The 21,825-nt window shown below is 40.0% G+C and overlaps 1 protein-coding gene across 9 annotated transcripts in view; it reads right to left on the bottom strand.

The window, feature by feature from the left end:
• Positions 1-326: 326 nt before the first annotated feature.
• Positions 327-21,825, bottom strand: part of PIGN (phosphatidylinositol glycan anchor biosynthesis class N) — a 102,098-nt gene continuing 80,599 nt past the window's right edge. For 6 of the 9 annotated variants that reach the window (XM_057399406.1, XM_057399407.1, XM_057399408.1 and 3 more), the window contains 8 exons: positions 20,157-20,259; positions 17,733-17,819; positions 15,454-15,509; positions 14,897-14,972; positions 13,508-13,581; positions 10,500-10,542; positions 8,708-8,760; positions 327-739 (listed from right to left, as the gene is read on the bottom strand). In XM_057399406.1, coding sequence (XP_057255389.1) covers positions 616-739; positions 8,708-8,760; positions 10,500-10,542; positions 13,508-13,581; positions 14,897-14,972; positions 15,454-15,509; positions 17,733-17,819; positions 20,157-20,259 — 616 coding nt within the window. In that variant the 3' untranslated portion in view covers positions 327-615. Of the gene's footprint in view, positions 740-8,706; positions 8,761-10,499; positions 10,543-13,502; positions 13,582-14,896; positions 14,973-15,453; positions 15,510-17,732; positions 17,820-20,156; positions 20,260-21,825 lie in introns of those variants that run through there. The other 3 variants (XM_057399411.1, XM_057399412.1, XM_057399410.1) reach the window with 3 other exon arrangements.

The raw sequence follows: 21,825 nt of genomic DNA, 5'->3' as shown, positions 1-21,825 counted from the left end.
AAGGTTAGCTAAAAGGTGATGTCTCACAGCAGCAGCCTCACATAGCACCAGTCTTAACCTGCCTCAACATATTCTCACATGCATGTTGACACAGCTTGCAAAAAGTATAGCCAGTTTCAGAGATATTCAAATGTGCATGCCACATTGGGCACATAAAAATCAGTGATCTGCCCAGACTGATTTCATTTATGCTTTAGTCTGTGAGATGCTTATGCAAGACATGAAACAAATCTAGGACTTTGCAGACTCCTACTGAGAGTGAGCATGTGTGAGACAAATAGCTGGCAGACAAGTTATAACAACCAGAACAAATACCCGACCCAAAAGATGGTTGCCTATTTCTTCTAAAAAGATTTTTTCTGGTTTTATTTTCAAGAAATACGTACACTTGGAGAAGAAAGCGGAGGCTTTTTGAGCCCCACTGATGCCTAAATGGCAACCTCCAAATGCAAATTTCAGGCACAGGCAGCACTTAATTTGTATCAGCAGAGCACTCTGATCCCTGGATGGGATTTTGGCACTCTAGTCCATCAACTTTTATTTACATTCCAGAGGTGGAGTTTGGTTTAGAGGAAGCCTGAGGATGGGAACAAGGCAGGAACACGTATCACTTCATCATGTAGAATGATGCTTAGTCCCTCTGGAAAGTTGAAGTCTCTGTGTAGTCAGCAGCTGGGCCAGCCCATTCATCAGCATCATAAATATGGTCAGTGACATCACCAGCACATAGTGGCTAATGCTGCAAGGAGGAAACAGATAAAAGAGGTGAGAGAAAAAAGCAAATTTACAGAGTAAAAAAAACCCTGACATAAACAACCTCCAAATATTTGCTTTTCTAACTAGGCCTAATTGCTGGCCCAGCATGTCATTTTATATATGCTGCTCCTAGAAGACAAAAGTCATAGTAGCACTATCGTATAAAATACAAAGTCCGTGACAAAATAAAATGGTGGGCACGATAGAAAACACAGCTGAGCATATACCCAAGTGAATAAGTGGTACTGGGTGTAGTTCATTCAAGTGGGTAATTCAACATATGTGGCTGAAAACATTGCAAAACTTCTGTTTGCTGTGAATTGATAACACAAAATCTAGGGAGAGCTTGCTATCAGATATACAGTCCTTGCTAGTAAGGCAACTCAGATATTTAGATATTTCTGTCAGCTGAAGTGCAAATTTTCTAGAGAAAACTATTCCAGTGATGAGCAGCTTTAAAGAAAAACCAAACAAACACTACTTTTTCACTCAACATTTCTAAAATTTTTGTATTTCTCTGCTGTGGTGAAAAATGGTTTCAAAGAGATTAAAGAAATGAATTCAAGACTGGCTAATAAACACAATACAAAGATGCAGCTTCTGGGTTAGGAAGTGCTTAAGTCACTGTCGTGGTTTAAGCCCAGCTGGTAACTCAGTACCATGCAGCAACTGGCTCACTCCCCCCTCTTCCTCCCTTCGCTCCTGGAGGGATGGGGAGAAGAATCAAAAGAATGTAACTCCCACAGGTTGAGACAAGAACAGTCCAGCAACCAATGTACAACACAAATCACCACCGCTACCACCAACGACAACAATGGTAAGAGAAAATAACAAGGGAAGAGAATACAACTGCTCACCACTCGCTGACCAATACCCAGCCCCACCCCAGCAGTGATCTCACCCTTTTGGGTAACTGCCCCCAGTTCATATGCTGGGCATGACGTGCTATGGTATGGAATACCTCTTTGGCTAGTTTGGGTCAGGTGTCCTGCCCTGCTTCCTCCTGGCTTCCCCTCCTCCCTGGCAGAGCATGACGCTCAGAAAGTCCTTGGTCAGGGTAAACATCACTTAGCAACAACTGAAAACATCGGTGTTATCAGTGCTGTTCCCAGGCCAAAAGTCAAAACCACAGCACTGCACCAGCTACTAAGAAGGAGAAAAATGACTGCTACTGCCGAACCCAGGACAGTCACTAATGATTTAAAAGGATAGCATGTAGAGAACTGTTCTCTTGCTCAAATTCTGGTACCTGATATTCACTAGTGTTACAGGTGGGCATTTAGGGTCAGACTGAGAGATGACCTAGTATAGCCAGCATCCTGTGTTCAATGTCTGAAGCAGGCTGCTGTTAACATAAACCACAAGCCATTAAGAAATTAGAATTTTTCCAAATCCAGTGACATTTCAGGTTAAAGTTGCAGACAAAAGAGTGCTGCACCCATGTCCATCGTCCATCCAGTGCAGCTGTTTGTTTTTCTCCTGGCACTATTGAAGATAATGGCCTTCTAATATGAAAGGTACACAAACCTCCTGATGCACCTATACCCACTATTTCAAAGCAGATGGCTCTTTAGGATGAGCAGGGTAGCATCAGACTCAATGAAGTCTGAGTTTAGCCACAAAAAGGATTGCAAGGAGCACTTGCTGGTTTAATGACCTGGAATTTCTGCCAGAGGACCCATTCAGTTTGAGAGTTTAGCCACGGAAGAGCAGTAAAGCTCATAATGCCAACACTATCAATCCTCACGACCCCGAGACTGTGACAACCCTGGCACTAGCCTAGTGCAATTTAGCTCTGTGAAGTGGAGAAGCACCAGCTCTTAAAGCTGGGCTGCTAATCAGTGTGAGAGAATAAAAGTAATCCAGTAAGTTCACTAATGAGCAGAAGCTCTTCCACAGCCAGAGTACCAGCAACTAAAGTTGCCAAGGTCTGACCAAAGAGGATGGAGAACACTGAAGGGGACTTGACTCACGGTACAAGATTTTTCTGTTTCTGTTAAGTCTGACTAAACCTTCTTACAAACACCTTGCTCAAAATACATAATTTTAAGAAATCAATTACAAAAATCTATCAGCATAAATGGGCCCAGACCTCAAGAAGCAACAGCCTACCCTAACAGCCTGCACTTTGCACCCACATAAACTCCCACCCATATGGAGCAAATAATGTGAACAACTCAAGGTTTAAAATATCAGGAACCATCTTTCTTATATGCATTTCCCATAAGTATCTCCCTCCTCCAGCTTTAGCTAAGCAGAGCAGTACACCTACAAGAGCCATATCCTGCCCTGCTTCTGTGGCAAGGTGTAAGATGACAGAAAGAGAGCATGAAGTCAGGCACAAAGCCTACTCTCACCTGCTCAGTGCACTTTGGACTTCGTAGCTCACAGCATATTTACAAGTAAGAAAGATAACACAACTCCCTCAAGAGCTGCCTTTGGAAGTCCACCTGGGTGTGTTACAGGTTTGATCTCAGTTCTCCATGGGAAAGCATATGTTGCCAACTGAAAGTCAAAGCCTCCCTGCAGTTATCTTCATGGTGTAATGGTGCCCTTGGGCAAGCACCAAGGGCGCATTACACCAAGTACAAGCACTACAGGTACAGAAGTTTGCACGGCTTTTAAAAGAACAGCCACTCCAGTGAACAGCTGGATGGCTTAACATCTCGTGCACTGCTGGTAACACCTCATCTCCTCACCTAGCACCAGAATTGCATTTTTTCATAGAAGTAGAAACACCACTTTCCTTCTAGCTTTCAAAGAAAGCTTGAATGAGAAATCTGAAAATCAGAAGCCAAATGAAGATCCTGCCTTTACTCCTACAGACACTCTGAGACAGTAACCAGAGAATTGTCAACTTGCTGCCATCAGCATGGTTCCTACATAGACATCTGAGTCCTTGTCCACCCTAAAAGGAGCTTTTCCAGATGTAGGTGTTAATCAATGATTCTGGGAGACACAGAGGGGCTTTCTCAAAGGAAAAACATCTACACAAACTCTGCTTTGCTACCTATCATTCAAGGGACTGGGTCCTCCATACTTTAGTAAAAAGAGTGATGAACACACTTCTCCCTTGCTATATTGCAAAAGGCTGAATAGTTATACTCCTTCATTAAAATATCAGATGTTCAGAATAAAGAAATACATATATTATGCCATAGAGCACAATTGAAACCAATTTCAGTCTACTTGTCACATGATTACAAACAGCCAGCATCTCTGGGGCTACCAGCAACTGGGGGTGAAGTGCCTGTAGGCAGCTCTGCTTGGTAGATTAGTTCTCAGGCTGGGGTAATGGAGTGCTTAAATAAATAAAGCAAGACACAGGTATATGCTACAACACCTGTGGCAAAATCTTGGTCAGAACTTCACCCTTGACTGGATCTGCAGATACAGTGAAGCAAGGTAATTCTTAAAACAAGCTTCCTCCATCATAAGTCAAACCTGAGCTAATAAGAAAAAGGAGTGAGATTTTAGGCTCCAGGAAGTGGAAAGAGAAGAGACATTAAACAGATACAAGAGAATGGTGTAGTGGGGCACAGTGGGGCAATGCTTATAAATGATGAGATGAGCAGGGACAGAATGGTAGAAAAGAGGTAGCTGGTGGAGAGGATCACAGATGAGCTAAGGCAAGGCAGGTCTGTTCAATGGAAAGGTGAGTGCCCTAGGTATGAATTGAACAGGTAAAGCTGCTGCTAGGAAATTTTTTTATGAGGGAGGAAGACACTGTTTTGGTGTTAAGGGCAAAGAGGAGACCATATGAGGTACTACCATCTCCTGGCTTTGTGACAGTGTACATCAGCAAGATATATGGAAAGACAATCAGAATCAAAGATCGGGGGGTGGGGGGGAGAATCAATCTTGCTCCAAAACGTGGCTTTCTCCCAAGAGAAACTAATTCCTAAGATGGCAGACCTGATAGAAGCTGGGAAGACAGGAAGATGGAGTAAGTTATCATGACAATTAAAAACCCTAGAAATAAAGCAAGTAAACCAAAACCAATTCATGCAAGGACTTGGAAGAACACTCTCCACAAGAGTCCAAAGACCTTATTTCTTCATGACATGCTATTCTAAACTGCAAGATTGTCCCCAAGCACACACTGAGACCCCAGATTCAGATTCTGGATTTTAAGTCTCCTGGTCTCCTGCATTTCCAGTCAGGATCTCATACCATCTCTTTCACACAAAACAAACCACAAATGGCATCACTCCTGTTTTAGAAATCACTGGTAAACACTGTCTTCTTTCTAGTTACAAGACCTCTAGTTTAATGGTCAGACATAGAAGCCCCAACATCCCAAACCTAACATCAGTTCTGCTATCCTAAAACAAACAGTCTGTTGTGCTTTATCTATGTCCCCTGAACTTTGAAACTGCAGAAGACAGTTAAGATTGTATCTTTATCTTCCAGCCACTGTTACAAAAAGAGCAAGGGGATAGTACAATGTGTCTATATAAAACTACATAATACTGTTATATAAAGAAGCTTTAGAATTTATCTTGACTATTTGAATATATAGCTATTTACAAATTGCATGCACTATATAGATATCTCTCTATCTGTAGAGGTAAACATACCTTTAAAGCTACAGAGAAATTATTTTAGTGACAATGAAGAGGAAAAGCTAGCTATTCAATTTGTTTGTTCTTCAAAAACAAAAGACTGTCAGAACAAGCTTCTCATGAGCTACATACTACACACTGATATTTAAAATACTAGGAAAACAGCATTATTATTTTATGAAATGTAATGGTGTCTTCTACTAGGGCATATGATGCAGTTTAGGGTGACCTCGAGATACGTAGTAGAGGCTAAGATTAGCAGACTTTACAAGCTTGCGTAAGTCAGTGCTATGAGTTTTGCATTCACTACAAGACTATCATCCTGTTATTATATCAAAACAATAAAAAACACTCCCTGAAACACAAGTTCACATTGATTTTGGCATGACCATTAAGCAAAGGAGCTTTAAAACTTTCTAAGACACCATAAATATTTATAGTAATTGATAATTTACTGAAAAGAGGGAATCAATGGTGCGTTGATAATTTGCAGAATGTGGTAATGCAGGACTGCACGTTGGATCTGTTGTGGCTCAGCATTTCATTAATGATCTGGAAGAGTGGGAAAGGTAGAAATCTCTTTACATTCAAAGACAGTATTTAAGTGGCATGATAAATTCAACCAGAAGAATAAAGGCATCACATTGTTAAGGCAGATGTGGGGCACGGTAAAATGGCATGTTAAGGCATGGTAGAATGAGATGTAAAAGCCAGGAAACAGTGGTGAAATTTAAAGAAAAAAAGTAAATATGTTAGTAAACAAACCCTACTTCCAAACAATGTGAGAGATCCACTACGAAATAAAAATCACCATAAAAAAGCAGTGAAGGTTGTCTTTTTATCATAAGGGATTTAAAACCAGCTCTACTTACACATGACACTTTAGAGCACCGGTATTGGAAAACACAAGTATTGCCTAAAGAGAGTTTCCTACTGAACTTGCACATTCTCAGTAAGAGAGAGGACGGACAAAAGTTCTGAAGCGTGGTAATTAGAAAATCCGTAGAAAGCTATCACCACAAAGCAGAATGAGTATGGAAATCTACATCACCAACCTTGCAAATGCAGCACATATACCACTGAACTCTGACAGACTTCAGAGGAACCAATCTTTGCTGGGCAATTAAATTCCTGCTTTTCCACCTGTGACTTCAATGATGTGGTAACTAGTAATGTCAAATGAACCTTGCTAACTGTGTGCGTGCACACACACATTTCCTATCAGTGCCACAAAAAAAAAAAAAAAAAAGGAAAAAAGGTGTGGGGGAGGGGGGTAAGGAAAAAACCAGAAGAAAAGAAAAAAGAGAGAGAGAAAAAAAAAGGAAAAAAAGAAAAATGAGCGCAGCTGTCCCTAAGGGTGCTCCTATTCTTTGTTCCATGAAATCTACACAGGTTTTGCTGAGATACAAACAGTTGGAAGAAAAAGAACTATCATTTCCTTAACTGACTCAGCCTTCCCGGTAAAATTTTGGCAACGCCTAAAATGCCAGCTGAGACAGGATATTTTCAGACCTTGCTGTCAAAGCAACAACAGATGACACTGCAATGGGAATGCCACAGAGATGTCACTGCTGTTGCAACAGGAGGACAGGAAAGAGCCACGTTAGTATCTCTCTCCCACTGGTTTTGGGAATTGCCCAAAACCCCAAGAAGCTCATCTTCCCTTTCAGGAATAAATAAATAAAAATCTGCTGTTGCCTACTAATTTCGCCAGGCTTGAGAATCACACATTAGAAATATGCTCACAGAGAAGAAGGTTCAGCAGCCAAAGTATTGCTCATGCTGAATAGAAGGACCACTTCAGCTCTGCACCTATGGCTTCACTTGTTTCTTATGCAACCTCATCATTATTACCTTTTGTGCACATACACACGCACACACAAAACATGTATAAAGGGACTACAATAAACTAACACAGGTAGTAGTAAAGTCAAGCACTCAAAAGTGAAGTAATGACAAATTTAAGGCTGCCTGAGCATTATGCATTACCATGTTAAAAATTAATTACAAATTACTCTTTTAAAAGGGCTTTTTCAGTGCTTTCTTCAGCGCTCAAAGCATACACACACGGAGGCAGAATTACAATTGGGCATAATGAGCTCCCCTAAACTCTTCAGGATAAGGCAAACTTCCAGCTGAAATGGATCCAACAATTCATCAGCGTTGTAAATCTCTACACTATGAAGACTGTATATCAGAGAGCAAGGTTTTGAGTCCTTGCAACAATTTATATTTTTGCTTGCTAACTCCCAATTAGAAAGCTTCTCGCCCAGCAGAACGGAACTTCTCTGAGGTCTTTACTACCCTTATTAGTCTGCACAGGAATTCAAACCAAAAGATGAGGCTGTATGATTTACCATAAACCGATCATAGCAAGGAAGTGTGATGTTAAAGCACAGTTTCCACTCATTGATCTGTGTCTCCTCCCATTAGGAACCTTCAAAAGGTAGCTACAAGCAGGAATTTGAACCTCCAAAGAAAACAGGCAGAATACGTGTGCACACACACGTGCATGCACTGCAGGGAACACTGGGGCTCAGCAAAGCACAGAGTAAATGTAGACTAAACAGAACATTAACAATGGGTCACTATTCAACTTCTGTTTAAGTAACAGTGTCAAGTGACCAGATTGGCTGGATTACTAAGAACACATTTCCTACTAATCTTATTACAGCATATTATCTATTTCCACAACCCAGGGAAGGTAAATCTGAAATGTGTATTCCTTGTATTTGTTATTTCTGGACTATTCACAAGTAACCCAGGACAGACCGAACAGTTGAAAACCTACCCCACGATGCGTGCTGTGGAGGCTAGTACGACTCATAATGCAAAACAAATTTTCTCATTTAAGCTGTGATTTCTATGTTTAAATGCTACAGATTTACTCTTCTCTAACTAGGGGAAAGATAAATGCAGGGGTCTTGGTAGCCACCAACATAATTGCGCATGGTTCATTAATTTGCAGGAGATTGTATGTAACAACATAACTAGATTCAAGACAATAAACAGTTTTGTTATTTTAGCAGTGATTAAAACTAATTAAAATGCAAAACAACAATAAAAATATTTTTTATGTAATCACTGTTCTTTAGAAATCAAACAAATCCTACCAACTATTTCTTGCCATGCCAGATTTGTCACTTACTCCATGTTGCTCTGGCACAGATTTTAAGACCCAAGTTTTAGCTTGGGATATATACATATATATATGTATACCTGTGTGCACACATGCATGCATATGTTTTTTAAGTATGGGGAACATAACTGAAGCACCTGATTAAGGAGACTAATTGGAAAAAAATTACAAGAGTTCTGAGTAAGTAAACAACAATATTAACCTCTGAGCCTGTCAAAAATGCAATGGAGGCAAAAAAATAGTGTACCTTGTTCCAATATCCAGCCAGCTTCCATAATCTTTAACCAAAAAGAAAAAATGCTAGGAAATAAAACAACTTTGATTAGTACATAAACACTGCACAGTTTGAAATATACATTTTAAAACCATGTTTTCAGGCTGTTTATTCCAAGTTTCTAATTTTTCAAGTAGAACAAGGGCAAGATCTTTCAAGGAATGCTCATTTGGACCAAAGTAAAGAATAGTCTAGGAGCCAGAAATAGATTTAACATGGTTTACACGTTACACATGTAAACACAAACAGATAAAGATGGACTAAGTTCTGTCAAGCTGGGCTTGCAAGAAGCAGAAAATTACTGGAGAGAGAACTTTATCAGTAAGAAAACTAGAGAACTTTATCAATAAGAAAAGCCAAGCCATCTCATTGTTTGAAATAATGGGTTCACAAATAACACATAGTGCCAAAGAGAAAGCTGTATATTGTTTTCCACCACAAGTGTGTTTGGGCAATTCTGGCAGTTCCCCACCTGTAAAATGGGAATAATGCTGGGAGAAGACAGCACATGTGTGTTAGTGAATCCCCCAAATTCTAGCTGGTGGCTACATTGATCCAAGACCACAAACCAGTTCTCTTTTTCTTTCCTGCCAACTTTCTCATTTCTTGATATACACACAGCTGCTGCACATCAAGTCTATTTGGTAATACTTTGTTTTGTAGACCAAGCACATATTTTCTGTTTTAAAATGTTTAAATCAGAATAGGAGAATGCATGAGATATCAGACATATTGGATATAGTGGGGCTTGCTATACACCACCAGTACATGCCCGCACTCTTCGTCTAGTTAGACTGATTTCACTAGTAAAATGCTAAAAGTCTGGTTTATTGGTAGTTAAATCCTTTTCCTGTGGAAGTGATAAAAAAATCAGATTAGTCACAAATATTTATTTGAAGCTACACAAAACGGTACCTTCTCCATTTCTCAGTCTACAGACAAACTAGTCATTACTTGCTTTTTACTCACTGATTTTCCTATCAGGTGAGATTGACAGATCACACTGTATAAGGAAATCACATCAGGAACGCTTACTCCAGAGGAACGATGCTACACCAAGCATCTGCTAGCTGAGAACACCAGCTCAACCAGGTTTCTGTTTATCTTGTGATACCCAGTGGCACTGCTTGCTGTGCTGAAGACAGTTTGAGGGGACAATGAAAACATACTTTTAATCTGTAAAAATTATGTTGGGGTACGGTTCAGCCTTGCGTTGTGTTAGCTAGCCTCAGTTTTGGACACAAGCTTTCTGAAGATACCATTTCCTAACAGGGCACTAAATATCTTTTCAGATGTTGCTGGTCTCTTGGATTCTAGCAACTCCTAACAGAGCTGGTGGGTAATGCATTTCTTTTTTTCTTCTTTTTTCCAAGAGCAGGTAGGGTGAGTAAAAAGTTCAAAATTCCTGAAAAATTAACTAAACTTTGCATACAGCTACAACCAATATTTTGTTGCAACTCTTCCTAAGAATTTGATTGGAAAGCACAGGGAAAACTCAGAATGATAACTTACTACTTAATTTTGGTCTCTTGTTAGTATGAGAATATTGCTTCCTCAGAAGCATTAATTACATGAAATTCAAAGCACAAACTCCTCCTCAATTGGAGGAGTTTTATCTCTAAATTATGCCAGGATTTAAATCCAATTCACTGCCCTAGTTACAAAAACTTTGAAGTCTGAAACTAATTCAGATCTCTCTTGACGGAATTAGGAGAGCTCTCTGCTTCTTGATCTTATTTGAAGAGAGCGTGCAACAACAACTTACCAAAGCCATGATGTCTGAAATCACAAGAACAAGGAGTAAAAGGCTGCAAAGAAAAAACAAAACAAAGCAAACAGACCATCAACCTTTATTTATGGCCATAGATGTTACAAAGATTATTAAAACCCCCATGAAGAAATTAAAATAAGATATGATTTGTTGCAGTTGCCTTTCAATCACTCAAAGCAGTTTGATCTCTGGCATTGTCCTACAAATGCCAGAGTAGGACACTGGGCACTTGGAATGGCCAAGTGAAAAAGACACTTCATATGAACAGAGTTTCAGTTTTGCAACAGAGAAACCTAACACAAGTAATTTTTTGGAGAACAAAAGCATCTTACAAACAGCACCTGCCCATTCCTGAGCAAGGAGCTCACATACCAGTCAGACCAAATAAAGCTGATTTAGAAGCTTCAAGATGGACTCAAGAGTGAGCAAAGCTGTGGGGCATAGGCAGACAGATACCCGAGCTGATTGGTCCTATTCTGACAAGCACCCCATGGGGTAGGAGGCTGCTAAGGAAGGTGCTCCCCCCCCCCCCCCCCCCTTTCAGATCTCTGAGTGCCTTTAAGCTGCTCTGCAAACACCCAGCATTTTGGTGGCATGCTCCCAAACCCATGAGCCTTTCTGTCAGGTGACAGGTTACTTCTGCAAAGTAGGCTGCAGCCAGTAAAAGGAACCAGAAGGGAGCACGCAGAATTATTTTTCCCCCCATTAACCTAATCTTCTTTTCATTAAACTATGTAAATCCTACATTACAGGAAAGCAATTGCTATAACTGGTTAAAACTAGTTTCTAAGTTAATGACATTGAAGCAATGTTGCAAACAGCTGACCCATTAACAGAGAAGTCTTTAACTAGAATAGAGTTAATTTGTCAGTACTACCATCACAAATCCACAAAGCTTTTTTGGGGAAAATGTCCCGCTGCAGTATTGCTCAAACATGTGCTGGAGGGACACCCATACATATCAATGCCTCCTGATTAGGAAGTTTCTGGTATTTCCTACATCAGCTATGCTTCATTAGTAAATAAGGATGCAACAAACCAACTGTACCTCAGACACACTGAATGGCCTCTTCCTACTTCCTAATGACTCAGATAGGATGTTGCAATCTTGTAGAGCCTAGCAAGTACTCAACTAGAGGGTTGTTTTCACAGGCAAGCTTCAAGAACATATTCTGACAGAACATTACCCATGAACAGCAAAACAACCCAAACAAACAAACAGACAAACACCCAGAAACTCCCTTTAATCTCTAAACAGGGAGTTTAGGAGCAATTTGGCCAAATCACAAAAGTCTACTTTTTGCCTTTCTGAACTGCAGGAAGCTTTTCACAACAGAAGTACAATACTAATTTCAGAGCATGTTTATGCACTGCAAAGGCAAGACTGTCCCCTGTGATGGCTCAATTTATCTAGCAGGGGTAGCAAAAGCAATAAAGAGTGCAACACAGACTTTAGGACATGCTGATAATCAGAGTACAATCTCTCCAGGGATCCTGGGCACATCTTGTGGTTTCTGCCTTGTTCCCAGGCTGATGCTGTGGCAGTGTCACTGCTCCTGGTACCTAGGCACAGCTAAATGAAGCCCGCACAAATACCAGCTGGAGTTGCAACCACAGCCTCAAAGTGGCACAGATGTGTTCATATCCCCTCCTTTAAGAAGCTGGTATTGTTTCCCCTCTCACACACTCAGATGCACATTACATAGAAGTTTGAAACATCACCAGCACTGCCAAGGCAAGCATTCACAAGTTAGGAAATGCTGACCTTTATGATGCCTGAGCCCTAGCAATAGAAATCGCAAGCTGGTCTTTTGAGCAATCCCAATTTCTCAGTGCAGCCCTGCACTTGTATAAGCCTTAGTGAGGAGTAAAAGACCCTGGGGCTCACCCCCTGGGGGTCCAAGAACAGCCCAACTACACTGCACACACAGCTAAGGCAGCGAAGGTAAGAGGGATGGTGAACCTTGCGCTGTCCTTCAACAAGAAGTCAGATTTCAAGCTGCCCTGCTCCTTGTTAGTACTGACTGATGTTGTGTAAGGAGACAAACAGCAGGGCACAGGCAGGATGAAAACAAAGTCAGAGGGCATCACACTGAGCAAAGGCAGCTTCCTCCTGCTCAGCTAAGCATATTCAGGACAGTCTCTGCAGTGGTCCTGCCACTGACAGTGAGATTTTCAGTCAACCCCACAACATCACACAGTGACAAACGCAAAATCCTGTGGCTGACAGGGGTCTCCTCTGTCTCAGCACCATCTGTAATCGCACATGATGATCAGAGGATTCAGTCACATCCACTGAAAGGCGGAGGGAAGTCTAACATTTAAAACAAAGGTCTTGAAGGAAAAGTATTTCAAGTCTGGATACAGCACTCTGCATAGTCTGGGCACCTGTCTCACATTCTCTCTGAAATATCTTTATAGGTGAAGAAAGGACTGCCAGCTATCTAGTCCTACTGCAAAAAATATGTAATACAAACACACCTGGGAAGCACTGAAATGCAATGGAAAGGCATCCAGCTTTTTGATTTTTTTCTTTTTTTTTGAAGGCTATTTGTGGTGAGGTCAGTGCTGCAAAGCTGCAAATTGGTTACATTATAAATAGGTTACATTAAAAATAGAATACTGTAGGCACAGATGCAATTTAAAACAGAAATCAGACTTTAAATTCTGATAATTTTTCTACATTATGGGGGGGAAAAGTGCTCCTTTGTGTTGTCAACAAAGAATATTAAGTATCTGATTGTTTCAGACAGGGCCAACACTTCCATTTATACTCATTTAATAGTAAGAAAAGAATTGCTGAATTGCAAAAATCATTGAATAAAAACCAAAACCGTAATAATAAATAAAAGTAACAATGTGATCTACTGGGTTTTGTTTGGGTTGAGTTTTTTGGTTGGTTGGTTTTGGTTTTTAAATTGAGATTGAGACTTGACAATTCTGAATTCTTGCAAAATGGATTTGAAACCCTTACTGACGCAGAAATATAGCACTTACTATACCTCTTGGAAGACAGTTGTGTTGTGACTTGAATAGCTTCAAAAGCACATGACACCAGAACAAACGGGACGGCAACCTGTTTAAAATACAAGCTACATTTTGATTTATAGCCATATTTACAAAACAACTTGTCAGGGTGTGGAAACATTTTCCTGCTTTTGAAATTATCACAGAATGTGCATGTTGCAAAAATAAAATAGGGGCAAGAATGAGTAGAAAATAATTTTGCAGGAAGCGTGTTTAGCAAATGAGTAAAAAAAACCCTTCTATGGTCACAGCTGAACTGCAGTGAAATAAGCCATGAGGCAATATGGATAACGTTAATTAAAACACATTAATGATCCTCACTTCATTTATCCATTTTAGCACTAGTGATAAACATTTCAATGAGGCTAGAAGACAGAACTATTCTCATCCAACAGCTCATGTGACAGACGGCAGAGCTCCCAGTGGAATAGCACAATTTCATCTCAACCACAAAAAGAAACCTGAATATATAAATGTATTCAGGAAGGCAAGGATCACACTGCCCCTCCAAAACCAAACCAAGCAAATGTAAATACTTCAGTGAATTAAGAACAAAACAAACACGTTAGAAATATGAATGTTGTCTTCTTCTCTTTCCAAAACTGACTTGTAATCCTGAAGTTAATAGCGTAAATGCATTGCTAAAACCTGTTCTCCCACATCCTGGAGGTTTGCATTATTAACATATGTCCTGCAGTATAACATGCAGTATACCTGTAACTTAAGTGCTTTCTCTAGGACAGAAGCAGCAGAAAGGCAGAGGCAGGAAATACTGCTTATTTTAGAAATAACCCTAAATTCCACATCTTCTCACCTGCCTCTTTACCTCTCTGGCAGATCCTTTACTCAAATATTAGAGAAGAGCTCTCACATCTTGCCTGCAAACAGAAAGTGCAATCCAATCTTTGACAGACCAGTAAAAAATCTAAGAAATACTATTTATTGTAAAGTGGCAGCCAAATCAGTAGAGCATTCAAAACCTGTACTTAATGAAATGTAGATAAAGCTAGTCATATATATATATATATACACCTCCACGGTATTGTGTAGATATGACACTACAGGAAAGCTTATAATCTTTTAAATAACTTGTCTTTTCAACATTTAAAATTTCCATTTTAATTTAATAAACCAGTCTAATGCAGTTAAATTGTACTTCTGTGCACTTTAGCTTCTCTCTTCTGGGGAACAGAAGGATCTATCTCTAGATACACTACAAAGACTTAAAGCTTCACACATGTTAAGAAGGCTAATGAAGCTCAAATACATATATATGTTTTTGTGAAATGCAAATTAACAGCTGTGTATATGGTATTTATTAAACAGATCTTTTGAGAGAATTTCACTAAGGTAAGATTACTAACCTTCAGCAAAAGCAAGCTTCCCATCATGAAGGGACTGAACACAGTCAAGAAACAATAGACAGAAGCAGGATCAAAACTAGAGAAACATTAAAAAGACATTATAACCTATCTTCAAAATAGCATTTTAAATTAAAAAAAAAAAGTGCATTTATTTATCTCTGTAACACACTGTGTGTACATTTTTAAACAAGGCTTCCAATGCTCTTTTCTCCTACACAAATATTAAATTAGCAGGGACTACCAACCTCACTTTTCTTTGTCTATAATTTTTCTCTGCTTTTGTCTCTCAAGGTGTCATGCTGATGGTGAGCAGCCGAGCTCTTGCTGCTTATACTGCCAGTAACTTCTAATGGAAATTGAGACAACCTCATAACCAACAATCTCAGGCTCTTAGGGAACATGTTACAGAGAGCAGAAATGAAATAAATTGTTATCATTATTCCACTATTGTTTTAATTCTGCTGCCCTGATTTTGCTAACCAAATTTATATTTAGTCTGCCAACTGCACAAAGAAATTTTTTGTATTCTGTGTTTCAAATCAATGAATAAAACATACCTGTTAACAGAAGCTATGTTTCCAGTGCCAAAAAAAGCTGTGACTATGAAGAAAACCTAAACGTATTTAAGGAAAGTACACCACAGAAATGGCTGCAGTAAAACAGACCCAGCATTCTAGCCTTTCTCCCACTTCATTTCAATTCACTTTCAAAATCCTATCATGAAACTACAAGACGCTAACCCACTATTACAGCTTTACACCGCATTAAGAAACCCAAAGTATTGTCTAGCTCTACCCAAGATTTCATACATGACTATGTAGATTTAGGAGACAGAGTAAGAAGACAGGGTAAGACTGGTAAGACTGGGTAAGGCTTTAGAGCCTATCTTGAGCTACCTGCAAGAGAACAGCAGCTTGTATTTTCTGGGCTCCTACTTAGCAATATAGGAACACATATTGGACCACAATCCCAGCTGTGCTTTTAAACACACGTGCTTTTGCAGAAAGTAATGACATACGCATGTACACTGCACACCAAAAGAGATGGCTTTACAGAGGAACTGACTGGAAGAGGTAGCTGACTATGAAACAAGACTAAAGGTTCTTATGTTATTCCTCCCACAGGTTTGTTGTCCAAATGTTATACAAAGTCTATCCATTGCAACATGGGACTCCCAGTTTTTTCCTTCCTTGAGGAAGGGAGGACAACTCTGGCAGTATCTGTATAGCTGGAAGTTTTTTTTATAAACCCTACGTTTTTCATCTAGGTACAACACTTGCTGCCACATAAGCCCATTAAAGATACCTTTCTACCTCCTGAGCTCATTGGGGCCCATTTTAGCTCATACCTCTTCAGCAGAAGAATGGGTTTTAACTGCTTTTTTGCATCTGGCAGAGGTTAGGCTCTGACAATGGCTATTGTTGCCAGAGCTCCCTCCAGTCCTTCCACTCCTGTTATAGCTCCTGCACTGGACCATTTAAGTCCCTGCATAAACAGTTTGCTGCCAACTGCTCAGCAGAATTGTTGGGATTCTTGCAATATTTTGCAAGGATGAGGTCAGCATAACTAAAGAAATGATGCTTCCCGAGTACCACATCATTTCAAGTTTAGTAACACAGCAGTCTAACAGCATAGCACAGTTCTGCCAGTTAAAGATTTACAAGAACAACAGTTTTGCAATAAAACAAAAAGACAGCAGCACATATGTCTAATCAAAATGGTAAGTGTAAGCAATCTGAATCTTCTGGAAGACCAGGCTATAAAGCCTTCCTGCACATTCTGACTTTTGGGCCCTACATAGGAACCGTGGGACAATCTTAAGATATGCAGCTCACAGGGTCATCATGGCAATGTGACTGCTCTAGTAGAAAAGATGTACCACTATTTCTAAATATTAAACAGCATCTAAATCAAAAAAGCCACAACATTTTTCAAGCAGGTGTGTATCATACCTGGTCTCTGCAAAGGAGACCTGCAAACTGAATTTTTTCAGGATCTGGACAAAATACATTCAAGTGTTTTAGATTAAGATAAGATTAAAGTAGTCCTATATTCAGGTGTTAGATTACAGTAGTACTATGCTGGATTTAAAAAAATACCACTGGATTGATTTTTGCTTTGGCTAACTTTTAGCATCTGACAGACAGCAGCAGCTTTATTAAAAGTTAGCTTCTTTTTTTGTTAAAATAGCAAAAGAAATCAATAAATTTACTGCTGCTTTTCAGGTATACTCCAAAGCGTACACAAAAGCTCAACACCTAGCAAAGTGTTTTGCCTCCTTCCTTAGCACTGAACCACCTTCTCAACAAGGAATATACCATACTTCCTCTGCTGCAGGTTCCCTTTGTCCCACATTACTTTCACAAAGGCTGCAAGAACTTTCCCTCATTTCATCTGCCTGGCCATGTTCATTGCCTGGCCCTTAATGTTTTCTTCCTAACATGCTACCACACTCTAAACATGAGAAAATGAGAAAAAATTTAATATTACCCTTTCCAACTGATCTGTGAAGGCTGAGTAAGTTTTCTCAAGCCAAAATGTCAAAACCGAACGAAAACCAGGACTCCTCAAGAAGAAAGTTCACCTCAACTGTAATGGTCTTAAATGGTCACCATCCTTTTCAAAGTGGCCGAGGAACCAGATTCCAAAACAGTGCAGTTCATACTGATTAAATAAATCAAAATACATAATGTACAAGACCATTGTCTATTGAGCAACATGAGTCAAATAATCTTTACCAGCTTCTGTTTCTAATGGTTACCGTAACTTTTGATTGTAGGTCCTTTTGCAACAAACCCATCTTTTCCCTGGAACACAACAACCAGCAAAAGGATACAAAGAAGAAAGACCGGCGGACATCATCTAGGTGGAGCTGTCGAAACTGAGTTATATCAGTAGCATAGGTGAAGTTGAAAACAGCAAGCTGGAAAGACAGCAGAAGAAATCAATACCAAATATCAACTAATATCAACTTTGACAGAACCACCGTATTTTTACTTAAAAGAATGAGAAATAAACCTACTTCCCTATCAGCTGCTATTAGAGCAGTATTACAATGAAGAGTGCAAATCTTTCCCATATTTTCATCATACTTTAATGAATCTGCCAGAAAGATTGTACAAGTGAGACGATCAAATTATTAGCGGAGCTTCCGCTGTTATCTACACTAAAAATGAATTTTAATGCTGTAGATTTATCATCTTTTTTCATCATAAATATTCTTCACATGCACACACTTCCACTGCTCACAAGCATGTGGATAAAGACCCACAGAAATAAAAGACTGCGATTATCCTCAGTTGATTTAAGTTGTGAATGAGAACACTAAAATATTCTCCATCTCCTTCACTCAGTTCTCAGCACAATATCACTTGACCTGAAGAGAAATAGCCTTCATGGAATTTAAGAGGTCAAGTAACTCCTTTTCACTTGGGAAAAGGAAAAACTCAAATAACAGACACTCAACATTGACAACATTTTAATTAAAAATAATCACATATTATCAGAGGCCTGAGCTGGATTCTCTAATACATGATTTATTTTGTGGTAGGTTTTCTGCCAACTCCACCAAGGACAGCACATGTGGGAGAAGCCAAGGAGAGCTGTGGTGCACATCCGCCTGGCTCTGACTATCAGCAAGTTTGCTGATGACACTAAGCTGGGAGGAGTGGCTGACACGCCAGAAGGCTGTGCTGCCATCCAGCGAGACCTGGACAGGCTGGAGAGTTGGGCAGGGAATAACTTGATGAAATGTAACAAGGGAAAGTGTAGAGTCCTGCATCTGGGCAGGAACAATCCCAGGTTCCAGTATAGGTTGGGGAACGACCTGTTAGAGAGCAGTGTAGGGGAGAGGGACCTGGGGGTCCTGGTGGACGACAGGATGACCATGAGCCAACACTGTGCCCTTGTGGCTAAGAAGGCCAATGGCATCCTGGGGTGTATTAGAAGGGCGGTGGTTAGTAGATCGAGAGAGGTCCTCCTTCCCCTCTACTCTGCCCTGGTGAGACCGCATCTGGAATATCGTGTCCAGTTCTGGGCTCCTCAGTTCAAGAAGGACAGGGAGCTGCTGGAGAGAGTCCAGCACAGGGCAACAAAGATGATTAAGGGAGTGGAGCATCTCCCTTATGAGGAAAGACTGAGGGAGCTGGGTCTCTATAGTTTGGAGGAGACTGAGGGGTGACCTTATTAGTGTATATAAATATATAAAGGGGGAGTGTCACGAGGATGGAGCCAGGCTCTACTCAGTGGCAAACAATGATAGGACAAGGGGTAATGGGTACAAACTGGAACACAAGAGGTTCCACTTAAATTTGAGAAGAAACTTCTCAGTGAGGGTGACGGAACACTGGAACAGGCTGCCCAGGGAGGCTGTGGAGTCTCCTTCCCTGGAGACATTCAAAACCCGCCTGGACACATTCCTGTGTAACATTATCTAGGTGTTCCTGCTCCGGCAGGGGGATTGGACTAGATGATCCTTTGAGGTCCCTTCCAATATCTAGCATACTGTGATACTGTGACTCTATAACCAGCACTTCGCATCTAACTGAACCAATGCATAGCCACAGTTTGTTAAACCCTTGACCTAATCTAAAAGCTAAATAACAGGGCAAGCAGCACGGGGTTTGAGAAATTAAGAAATATACTGTCAGCAACTTAAGGTGAAAGAAGTTAGAAGTTGCGTTGATTACAAAACTCCTTCTCCAGGCAACTCCAAGTAGGTGCTACTTCCAAATTAGTCTCCAGCTCCTTGTCCATCTAACCAGAAATAAAACTCTGTCCTTGAAGAACGAGTGGAAGGACAAAATCAAACTAAGATTTCTGCTATTTTCTATGGGTCATTTCTGAAATAAAATTATTTCTTTTCAGCCACTCACTCATGATTCTGCCATCAGAATGAAAAAGTACAGTGACATTGTACAGTGTACATTGACTTACTCTGAAGAGTTACTGTACCTTATGCTGAACTAGCACTACACTCAAACAGAGCTTTGTAGCCTACAGAACATACCACTAAGTCAAACTGACTTCCTGCATTCCAAGAAATGGCTCTGATATGGAACATTTTCAATGACATAAACTATAAATCTCTCTTACAAGGTCACATTCCTATTTCATAAAACAGCTGATATGGGCTTCCCAAACTTAAAGAAATGCAAACTGTTGCTCTCTGAAAATCACTCAAAATCTTTATTATATCATCAAGGAAAAAGAAAAGAAAACCCCAGACAATTAACCTCATACATGTATCTGGAGCAGTTACCTTTGGTTTAAGTGAAAGACCATAGTGCTGCAGTGCTTCTTGTTCCATATTTATCCACACAAACATCAAACCAGATAGCACCAGTGGAAACAGAGCTTCATACCTGAAGAGTAACATAATCATAATAAGTACAGTCACTAACAACAATTTAACATCAAATACAGGCATATTTCTTTTCTCATCACACAAGTGATATATCAAAAACCTAGTGGCATTCTTCCCCCTTCTTTCCTCATTTCTGAAGTTTAAATCTATGCAGTAATTAAATGGCAAAAGTAGGAGAAAGAGACTGCCTCAGCCTTGCCATGTTTTGCACCCATGTCCTCATTTGATGGCTGCCACAACATTGGGTGAGTGCCCTTTGTGTCACTGGAATAAAATTAAAAAGAAACAGGAGAAAAAAATACTCACATCTGGCTCCTATTTTCTGCAAAATGGAAAATTTTGTAATGAGAGCTATCTGGAACTGAGGTTACAGTCCAATCTAGACAGCAACTAGAGATTGTGTCTTTAGGACCTAATCACATAAATTTATTCTGGTAATCTCAGTCTAATTCCAAGGACAGAAGCATCTGTATAATAAAAAGAGCATTACATTTCACTGAAGTGAAATGTCCTTGTCTTCACTATGTAACAATCCGTTGCAATTGCAGCACCAAGTCATGTCACTAAACTGTTCTAGCTACACCCCCGATCTTAGAGGAGTACTTCCGGCTCCTATGAGCACTCAAACATAGCAGATGATGTGAATTACATTTAGTTAGCTGGATTCCTTTCACTGAGTTCTTTTGACTGAGTGATTTTGTTTAGCATGAGTAGTCACTTAGCATGGGAAAACTGAAGTCACTGGAGCCTTAGGCCACAAGCTCTAACTCCTACCTAGATAAAGCTGAACTTAATCCGTGCTTAGTTATATAAATGAAGGCCTTGAGACCAGTGCAAACTGGAAGATAAAGGAGTTGCATCCTAGTAAGGAGCAACAACCAGACACATGAAGAAATTGACACCCACCTCAAGACAATGAAATAGCTTGATGAGGAATGAAGAGACACCACACCAGAATTCATTACTGGACCAAGAGGCATGTGCAAAGCACATGAACAGCGTGTGATGGTTGGGTGCACAGAACATAAGGGTATAAAACTCCAGGAATTTCTTTATTGTGGGTGCCACCCCAGAGGCATCCAGCTGGAGCTGCTGCTATTCCTGTACCGCTCAATTACTAATTTTCTAAGAATTGGACAGCTAAGAGTTTGGTGTGGGAAACCTAGGATAAAGAATTTCCTTTAACACAAATTACGAGTGTACATATGTGAGACGCTAAAAGCCCCAGATAACTTGAGGGTGTAGATTGTCATTGGATAATAATATTAGTTTCTCCTTGCCCTCTACATTCCAATTATACTGCATGGTGCCTCTCGGTTTTGGGGTTGGTTATTTTTTTTAAGGATAAAATTATAATACTGACACTGACTGTGATCCTATGCTGACAAGACTGTATGGGGTTCTTTTTATTTTTTCCACCTTGGACATACGAACTTATTTGTCCAAAAGTAAGAAAATTATTGCAGTTAATCTTGATATTATTTCTGCTGTGCCTACCCCCTAGTGTAGCCACAAAGCAGTTTCAAACTGAACAAAAAATTTGAATAGACAAATTCTGCTTTAA

The sequence above is a fragment of the Pezoporus wallicus genome, unplaced genomic scaffold, assembly GCF_028554395.1.
Source record: "Pezoporus wallicus isolate ANWC-B61680 ecotype Strahan unplaced genomic scaffold, APGP_CSIRO_Pwel_v1 contig_818, whole genome shotgun sequence".
Taxonomy (NCBI): Eukaryota; Metazoa; Chordata; class Aves; order Psittaciformes; family Psittacidae; genus Pezoporus; species Pezoporus wallicus.
Note: the sequence above shows the minus strand (reverse complement) of the source record. Positions and strands in the feature narration are given on the sequence as shown.